General features: G+C 46.4%; 1 protein-coding gene across 1 annotated transcript in view; it reads left to right on the top strand.

Annotated features, from left to right (window-relative positions):
* Nucleotides 1–1,464: 1,464 nt before the first annotated feature.
* SLC6A12 (solute carrier family 6 (neurotransmitter transporter), member 12) overlaps nt 1,465–9,885 on the top strand; it is a 29,638-nt gene continuing 21,217 nt past the window's right edge. The window contains exons 1-4 of the mRNA XM_010184763.1: nt 1,465–1,657; nt 5,313–5,447; nt 6,802–6,942; nt 8,524–8,611. Of these exons, the coding sequence (XP_010183065.1) occupies nt 1,465–1,657; nt 5,313–5,447; nt 6,802–6,942; nt 8,524–8,611 (557 nt within the window). The remainder of the gene's footprint in view (nt 1,658–5,312; nt 5,448–6,801; nt 6,943–8,523; nt 8,612–9,885) is intronic.

Genomic DNA, 9,885 nt, shown 5'->3' with positions numbered 1-9,885 from the left:
GAGCAAGCTGATGTGGTCCAGAACAGATCTGGGGGCACAGTTAAGAAGAGTTAAGTACTGTTAATGCAGATGCTGTCCCTGCTGCTCCCTGGAGATGGAGATGTTCCATTAGGAGGCATGGAGGGAGTGAGAGATGTGCTATTAAAAAAACCTATCAAACCACCAGCAAACCTAATCTGTAAGTTAATGTGAAGAGGCAAAGCCCCGATTTCTTAGCACTTGCAGCTGGTGGGAATGGATGCCTTTAGCAGAGATGCTGCTGCTTTAGAGAGGCTTGTTTCCAGTGTAGCTTCCTAATCCAAATATGGAAATGTGTATCCCTTGCTGATGCCAATCACCCCTTCAAAGGCCAACTTTTGCTCAGTAATGCTACCAGCAAGATGTAGCTACAGTTAGGATTTCCCTGGCATAGTTCATCAGCCACCCTGCTCATATTAGCTCGGCACTTTCTGGCTGGACTCTCACGTGCATCTCTACCTTGGGTAACTCATTAGAGCAAGCTTTTGAGAAGTATTTTTTACTTAAGTCAAAGGGAGCTTTCTCTCTTCACACTTTAGTTTCTTCTCATAATCAAATGCCTGCAAACAATATGAAAATGTCAGCAAGAAGATTCAGTCTGCTCTGTGTGAGTTTTGGCTGGATTTAAATTAACTAGCCAATTAAAGGACTTTGTGTATGATAGAAAATTGTATCTTGTAACAGGCAGCTGCAAACTTTGCCTAATTAGGATGATGCAGAAGGTCATGGTGGAGGTTTGGTGCTTGTGCATGTTGCAGGGAGCCTAGGTCAAATAAGCGTGTGTGTGTTTTGCTGAAGTGGCAGGCTGTATTGTAGTGTGACATGGTGTCCAGAGAGCTTAAGACAGCACTTCTGGCAACTCCTTGAAGTAAGATGGTAGCTCATCCATTCTTGTTTAGACTATTCACACATAACATTTCTACCCTGCCCTCTGAAGCCATTCCAGAAAAAGGCAGTTGCTGTGTAAAGCACGCAGTGAAGGGAACTACTTCTGCCCCTGTGCTCTGTTTCAGCTCCAGCTCTTTTTTTCTTCCTCTGAAATGCTGTCTCCAAAGTCCTGGCCAAGTTTCCAGCAACGATGGAGATGCAGAGGATTTAGTCAGGGTGCAAAGGGGCAGGTGGAGGTACTCTAAGGTCTGAGAAGGATGAGGAAGGGGGCTGTGAAGGGAAGAAGGGTGAATTCGGGGTGAGTCTAGTGAAAGGGTGGTGCAGGTGGGCCCATCTCACCTGACCAGTGACCTTTCCTCTGTCCCTTCAGAACAAGCTTTCTGTATGATAGTCATAACCTGGGGTTGATGCTAAATAAGCCATTTTCCACAGAATGAGGAGCCTCACAGTGATACTGGGAACCCTTGTGGTGACTGGTGCACTCCCTCTTCTTCTCACTTGTGTGTCCCACAGCAGCTCCCTGTGTCCCATGCTCTTTTTCCTCTGTCCCACAGAGCCATGACAAGAGCTGCAGCTAAGGAAGGAGAGCCCAATGGGGCCATCACAGCTCCCAAAGACATAAAAAAGGAAGAAATGGAAGAGAGAGGCCAATGGAGTAGCAAAATGGAGTTTGTTCTGTCTGTGGCCGGGGAGATCATCGGTCTGGGTAATGTGTGGAGGTTCCCATACCTCTGCTACAAGAATGGCGGTGGTAAGTTCACAGTTTGCATGAGTTGTCCTAGGTCTGTAGGCATGACAAGAGAAGCATGCATGCCTGGACCCGTTTTTCCTATGCCTCATGTGCCCCTACGTGCACTCCCTCATTCTCTCCTCCAGCAAGCTGGTTCCTACCAAAACCAGGAGGAATAGAAACTGAGGGGTGAACCCAGGTTGCCAGGAGTACTGTTTCTCAAAGCAGCTCTTCCATGTTCGAATGTTGAATTGAAGTTTAGTAACTCTTTAAGGCTCTTGGGCATCTTGAGAGATAGGTGGTCTTCCTAAACCATCCAATGCTGTGAGTGGTCAGAAAGCCATCACAACCTCCTTCTACATAATTCATTTTTGCCACTCTCGGTGTCACTCCCACCTTTCTCAGACCCTTGTTACAGAGGGGGAAAGGTTTTGATAGGGGGTCTAATATCCCCCCCTTAGAAGGTCATTGCTACCTCCACCCCTGGAACAGTTCTCCCAATGGTCAACCTGCTTCTAGGGAAATCTATCCCCAGGATGAGTTCATTCCTCTTACCCTTTGTTTCTTGTGTGACTCTCCTTTTCCAATGACACTGCAATAAGATCATTGCAAGGTTAAAAATTAAACTTTCTCAAAACAATAAAGTGAAACTGGGAAAGAGAAAGGGAATAATTGACTGTCACTAACTTTTCTTGGTGAATCAAAATCCAGCTTTATAAAAGAAAAGGAGGAATAATAAATTACATGTCAAATACAGTAATAACTTCTCTTCTGTTCTTGTTCTCTTAGAGACAGCTTGAAATAATGCTTTGGGACTTGCATGTTCCCCCCGCTTTAAAATTCCTTTCTCTCCAGACTGTGTCACAAAGGCCTTTCTTTCCCAAGGTGCTGTAAGTTTTCACCAATGGATGAGTGATTCAGCTGTAGTACATCCCAGGACTACCAAATTTGCGTCCCCTATGCTGTTAGTGGAGTTCATCTAAATCAAGCAGGAGTCAATACAATGTCTCCTCTGAGCCAAATGGGAGTTGGATAAGAGGATGGTTAAAGAAAATGGAATTGACTTTTTCTTGAACCTGGGATGTTTTATTTAGCAGGTCCTCCAGCCTCCTTCCCTGAGGTTTTGATTGTAGGCATTGGAGGCATGAAAAGCAAGTCAGACCAGCATGGGTTAGTAAACGCTAGGGGTGCATCTGATTGAACAGCCCATTCTGCAGTGACACAGAGAGAAGACATGGTTTTTGCATGGAAAATTCCTTCCTGAGCTCAGATGATATCTTCGCATAGTTTATGCCTATGGTATCCGGTTCAGTAGTCCTTGTAATTTGTATGCTAATTAGTGGAAGTGAAAAGGCTACTTTTCTTCATTTTCATTATCTATTGTATAACTTAGTTTCTGGGCTTTTTTTTATTAAAAAAAACCCTACTCTGGAATATCTAAGGCTGTGATTCAGAGGTCAACAAGTCTAGGCTTGGGAAAGATTAGAATGGGAGAGTCCTTCCCTCACAGTTCACACACTGCCTTTGCAGAAAGTATGCTACTATATATGATATATCTGTAGAAGGTGTATTTCCCTCTCTAGTGCTCTAGGGAACCAGGTGGCTGACAAGTGAGTATGGGACAAGGCAATGTCTTTCCCATGACGCTAAAAGATATTCTCACCACTGGAAAAGTCCTTGAAATTGCAAAAGACATTTTCTACCTTTAAATGCCACACCCCTACAACACCCTTCTCCCCTCCCCCTCTCCAAACTGGAGGCTGCAATCCTGTCACCTTTGTATGTACTGAGAAGTTATAAAGCTGTAAAGACAGATGTCATAAAAACAATTGTGCTAACTTTTTCTAAAACAAGTGTAAACTTTTCTACGATTGCACTTTCAAATTTGATCTAATTGCTAAGTATCCTGAACTTGTTATTGACTCATAAGGAAAGAGGGCCTGTTTTGGGGGGCCCCTCTCAGGACTGAGTCTTCTCCAGCAGAGCAGCAAACTGGGGACGAGATTACAACTGGAGTTTCAGGTAGTAACTGCTCTGGGAAGGTTAAGAAAGACAAGACCTTAGAGGTGTGAGAAAACCCTCATTACTCAGAGACCAAAACAAATCGACCTCTGGGACAAATAGCGTCAGAGGTGAGGGTCTGGGACCTGCTGAAAGGCTCATCTGTGTGCAGGATAATAAAGCTGTCTTGCAGATTTGGCGTACAGAAAGATGTCTTGCAGCACTGAAAACAGCAGCTGCCTCTAGTTCAGGGTGTGCAGTTCCCATCCCCTGCTCTGCAAACCTGGGTGGATGCTGAGAAGCAGCCTCCCCGCCTCTGGCCCCAGGTCCCCTGCAGCCACGGCACAGCTGCGTGGAGGGGAAATTTGGATGTTGCTTGTTATTGTAACTGTTGTTGACTTAAAAACAAGGGGATGTGTTCCTAGTTGCTAATTGTCATAGGAAGAAATTTCAGTGCAAACGCCTGTGCTGGCAAGGGAGGAGAGGGCTTAGGGGATAGCGCCTGGCTCAGCATAGAAAGAGGCCTTCATCTCAGTTGCAAGCAGCCAACATGCTCTCCAGGCACGGGTGGTGGGGGTGACTCATCACCCAAAGTTTTCTATGTGAGATGGCAAGACCTTGACACTTGTTCCAGTGAGGAAGGCAGTCGCCTTGGCCCCTTTTGGAGAGGAGTGAAAGTGTGAAAACCTACACTAGTGATAGGAAGAAAGACTGTGAGGTGATAGAAGGAAGGTCAGCGGTGAAACTGAGGTCTCAGGAGCAGTTTTGAGCAGAACAGCAAAAATATCAGGTGTTTCAGTTTAGCAGCAGAACCGACAAGAAGGAAAAAATATTCAGACAGCTGAACAGGGCATTAAATACCCTTTTTCTGATTTGTTTGTCTTTTCTGATGCATTGTTTTTGTTGATAATTGTTTCTGGAAAAAACCCTCTGCTTTCATCCCCATTCCTTTTCTGTTTCATCAAGGGTTAATCTGAGGGCTATTTCAGGCTTATTTCTCTTAAAATATTTATTTATGTTTTAATTAAAAAATAAATTTAAAGAGAGAAGTTAAACTTTTTCATTTTGAAAATGCTGGAAAGATACTCTGTTGTCCCTCCCCTGTTTCCATTTTTCTGGTGCAAACTGCTTTTCAAATTTGATGTGAAATGTGTCTCAAGCAAATTTATATCTCAGTAAATTTATTACTTACAAAGGAGTGTCTCCAGCCTCCAGGTTCGTGTCTTCTGAGCAAGTGGGAGTTTTGCTGTGACTCCTGGGAAAGGCAGAACAAATGTGGTTATGTGAAACAAGGACTCCTTTTGCTTCGCCTGCCTCCTGTTGAAAACTAGAATGAGGTCAGGAGAGTGAAGCAGGGAGAACTTCTCCAGCACTTTCTTCTTTTAATCCCCTTTTTAATTTCCCCTTTCCTCTTTTATCCTTGCCTCTAGGTTTTGGCCAAGACCAAACACAAAAGTATTGCAGTAGCACAAGACAGACCGTGCTTGAATTTTTTTTCTGAGAAATGATGGTGTTGGAGACCTTGGGTTTTTTAGTGGAGATTGCGCAGTTAATTCAGAGAACTAATTTGTGTTTATCTAGCTGATTCCAGCTGTGGCCCCAGGTACCTGGCAAGGGGTGGTGGGGATAAGGTTTTACAGAGGTTTCTGAGGCAACATCTCACCTGTTTATGCAGGAGCCTTCCTCATCCCTTACCTCATCTTCCTCTTCACCTGTGGGATCCCCCTGTTCTTCCTGGAGACAGCGCTGGGGCAGTACACCAGCCAGGGAGGGGTGACAGCCTGGAGGAAGATCTGTCCCATCTTTGAAGGTGAGTCAAATTACAGTAACTGCTGGCGGCACTTTCTAACAGTCAGTGACTCAGAGCATTTTTTGGTAATGTTATTCTGTTTGGGCTTTTTTTTTTTCTCTTTTATTCTCCCTCCCTTTCTCTTCCAGCCCTGTTATCTCCCCTGGTGACTGCTGTGTGTGCAGGGGCAGTGACCTGACCCCTTGTAGGTGGCTGAGGTTGTGTGGTTTTGGCTGGGGTCTGTGCTGGTCCAGCTGAGCCATGGTCTCTGCTTTGAGATGCTCAGAGCCTGGTAGAGAGGAGAGCAGAATGGCCAGCAAGCAGGAGGAAGAGGAGGGAAGTGTTGATACACCAATGTCTGCATGGAGTCCACGACAAATACTGAAGAGAGAAGAGACAAGAGGAAGGCTGACTGGCCCGTGGCACTTTCCTTGCTTTTTGCTGTGCCCAGGGCTGCTGTGGCAGCATTTGCAGGCTGGCATCTTGCAGACTCAGGGGCATCACACTGCACCCACCAGTCTGACAGCCCAGAGATGTTCTGGGGTTGTGTTTAAGGCACAGGTATGAGACCTAGGACTCCTGGGGCCCTGGGAAAGGATGTTTATTGGCATTAATATGTTCACAATTCTCCTATCCAGAAAAGAGCTGACTACCCATATTTTGCAGACAGAGAAACCTGTATCGCTTCAGGGAGATAAAATGCCTGCTTAGTTTGCTCAAGCACTGGCATGCAGTGCTATTTGAAACTCCCTGGGGAGTACAGAACCTTCTGCACTGGAGACTTCAGCACTCTGGCTCGAGGCCTGGAGGTGGACAGCACTGTTATCTCAAAGGGCACTGTCAATCAGTTTTAAACAAATTAACTGAACTCTTCTAATACAATTACATCCTTTCTGATATCTCAGTAAGTGATGGGCACAAGCAGGACCCAAGACCCAAGCTCAGCTCCTGGGTCTGCGCTTCTACCTCGACACCATACTTTTGAGTGGTGTGTATCAGCAATAAGAACAATTTTTGCTTCTTTCCAGAAGAAAGAAACTCACTTGCATTTCTTTTCTTTCAAGGCTAGAGCTGGCTTTCCTGCAGGAGGCCGCAGTAGTGGTCAGAAAAAAGTTTCCCCATCAGCAAAATGTTTTCTTTCTATTCCACTATAGATCTGTCTAGAGATACCAACAGTGTTTCCTGTGTGAATGCACAGTCACAAAATGCTTTCTCTTTCGCTGAGGTAGATTTTGCCCTATTCTCTAGTGAGCCATGTGGTTGGTGTTGCACCTTTTCTACCGTGGTGTGGTCTGCATCTTTATTTTGGGTTAAGTCTGACTTGTTGGGAGTTGGTTGACAGTCCCATCCCCACCTCCTTTGCTTTCCTTCACAGGAGTTGGATATGCCTCACAAGTCATTGAGTGCTATCTGAATATCTACTACATCGTCATCCTGTCCTGGGCACTCTTCTACTTGTTCAGCTCCTTCACTGCAGTGCTGCCATGGGCCAGCTGCAATAACCCCTGGAACTCAGGTACACCTTCCCTTAGTTGGCTTCTAGCTCCTTCCCAAGTCCCAGAAATTTTGAGGGTTTTGTAGAAAACCTTTTTTATTCAGACAAAAGTCTCTCATGAGCTGCAATGTGGCTAGGGATTCTTGCAAAGGTGCCTGTCTTCATTCACCGTGGGCAAGTGTCAGGAAGAGCAAGTGGTATGATGCTATGCCTAGCAGCAGGGGACAGTAAAACTATTTCCACATGGAGGTGTTTTGGGTGTTCAGATTTCACTGAAAAATCTGCATTTTCTGGCAAATGGGAGAGGTAGGTGGATTGGTAGAGTTTTCAAGCCAGTATAGAGTCCTCCTCATCTGACAGGAGTTTTTCATTAGCTCTGGTACAAGAATTTATTGCACAATTCCCTTACTTTGCCCACTGCTTTAGAATTACTGGGACAGCAGCTGCCATGTACTGAACAGTTTCATTTGCTCATTCAGCTTTCAGGTCAATCAGACCGGGCCTGCACTGGAGGATTTTGCCAGTGCAGGTCTCCCAGTGCAGGAATCAGTAACACAAAAATCTAAAGGCACCATTTTCCTGGTCTAATCACATCCATACAAACCTCTATACCATTACATTGGCCAGAGGTCTCATCTCCTGATGTCCACAGTTCACATAACTGTGCCCAGCAGAGAAGACCTGGCTTTGGTTTTACTCAAGGCACCTGAGCTGTGCCCAGGAAGATGGGGTAGATGTGAGGTAACACTCATGCATTTGATGTTCTTGACAGGCCTTTTTTACCATGTTGAAGAGGTTGTTTTTCTTTCAGTGGGAAGCCAGGCTGGAAAGGGCTTTGGTGGCAGCTTGGTTCCTTCCTTTTTTCTCTTGGGTCAGAGGATTCATTTCTATGATGTGTTAAATTTCTCCACCCCATGGGCCATTCACTCATAGCTTACTCTGCCCCTTCACTGCAGCAGAGGCAACCAGGCTTTTTAAGGAGTATATATAATTCCTTCAGCTGCCCCAGAATGGGTTGGTTTGCAATGAAAGCCACAGATACTCTCCTGCGAGGCAGAAGCTTCCCAGCCAGAGATGGCCTCCTTATTTTTGCCAGTGGATTGTGTTTTGCTTGCCAAATGAAAGATGCATTTCTTGGATGCATGGCATCTCCTCTGTTTTTAGTAATTTTGTGCTATATGACAGGGCTGGAGATGGCAGAGTGGAATATGAAGGCATCTGTGGCGTGTGTGGAGAGGGAATGGTGCATGGTGTGGGAGGAGAATGGGACTTTCTATCCTGGCTACTCATAGTGCCATTCCCTCAATAATCTATATTTTGCAGCCATCTGGTTTCCATTTGGCAGGGAATTGCTCTCTCCTTCCCCTCTCCCGTTCCTGAAGCCCTCTGGCTACTGCTGGACTGGGATTCGTAGCTGGGGAGAGCCAGAGTTTAATGAGATGCTTAATGAGATGCAAGAGTTTAATGAGGTGCTCTATAGCACAGAGTGTAAGGTCCGTGTGCTGCCAGAGTAAGGGTTAGGATACAGAGGGGAAGGGCCATCCCTCACAGAGGATCCTTGGAGAATTTCTCTGGCTCATCGGCTTCCTTTTCTTTTCGTAGATCTCTGTGTGGACTTTCTGAATAACTCCAGCTTGGACAACAAGACCTTGCCTGCGAACACCACCTCCCCAATGATTGAGTTTTGGGAGTATGTGATCGCTTTCCTTCTGTTCAGGCTCCTCTTTCATCCAAAGGCTGTAGCTGTAGGAGTAATGGGGTGGAGGGCTGCATGTCTCTGTAGGATCAAGGGGGTACTCAGGTTGGGTGCTGCAGGCTACTGTTGGCAAGCAAGCATGAGAGGTCAGGGCAGACTGAACAGTCCTCTACAGTGAAACAAAAAGGGACAAAACTGCCTTTTCCTTTCTTCTCACCATGTCTTGCTTGGTGTGCAAGTGAAGTGGTCCATCAGGCTGCTCAGGGTTATCCCGAGAGAACAGGGATCTGAGGCATGTGCTTGAGATGCCAGAGAGGGGCTTCGGGAGGTTGGGTCGAAGGGCTGAAGGCAACAAAACACCTCTGAGGGAGGGGTGCTGCAGCAGGCCAGGCAGTGTCCCAGAAAGGGTCATCACTGCAGCCTGGAGAGACTGAAATGGTTGATAGGGTCACACTTCTCCTTCACACTCAACTGAGGAAAGACTCATAAAAAAGAAGGCTGTCAGGGGCTCAGCTTCAGGACTACTTTTTTTTCCCCAATTATGCCTCCTGAAGTGCCTCTGAGAGAGCTGAGCGTCCTTTGTCCCTTGCAGCCACCGCAGGGCACATAGATAATTATATGTGCCCATGGGTGCCAAAAGAGTCTGCACACTGCTGGACCCCTCTCCCGTCCTATTCTTTGCACATACTGTTTAATAAGAGCTGTGACCCCTCTGAAATGATTGTTCAGGTTGTTTTTTCTGCAGAGGTCACAAGGGCAAGAGGATCCTGAAGTGGGGGCTGGTTTAGAAAAGGGTTGCAGAGGAATCATAAGTGTGGGATTGGGCTTCTGGGGAACTGTATGAGCTGCAATGCTGAACTCTCTTGTGGCCCACCTTCATGATATGGTGAGTCTTCAAGGAATGAGGCTGAAGGAAGGGCATGGGAATCATAAAGGCCATTTATGCTCCTATGTATATAGAGTGTCTGTAGTATATAGGGAGGCCAGAGGAAGAGCAGTGACCGTAGGGTGATGATGGCATTGTTGATCTGTTTTGGCTTGAGTAGTGTCTGCTGGGCAGCTGCCAGGGTGGGGGAGCTATGTGGGACAGGTGGGGCCTTTTGTGATACATCAGTCTGATGGGCACAGCGCCATGGGCTTGGAGAGTGGGAGGGCTTGGGCCAGCTACAGAGCGCAGTGGAGCAGCATCAGCAGAAACAACAGAGAGGGGAGCCCTGGGCAAAGCTGGCAGGACTTGCATGGCTGGAAGCCCTGGCTAGATGTTTTGC

The sequence above is a fragment of the Mesitornis unicolor genome, unplaced genomic scaffold, assembly GCF_000695765.1.
Source record: "Mesitornis unicolor isolate BGI_N332 unplaced genomic scaffold, ASM69576v1 scaffold8450, whole genome shotgun sequence".
NCBI lineage: Eukaryota > Metazoa > Chordata > Aves > Mesitornithiformes > Mesitornithidae > Mesitornis > Mesitornis unicolor.
This window is presented reverse-complemented; position numbering and strand designations above follow the sequence as displayed.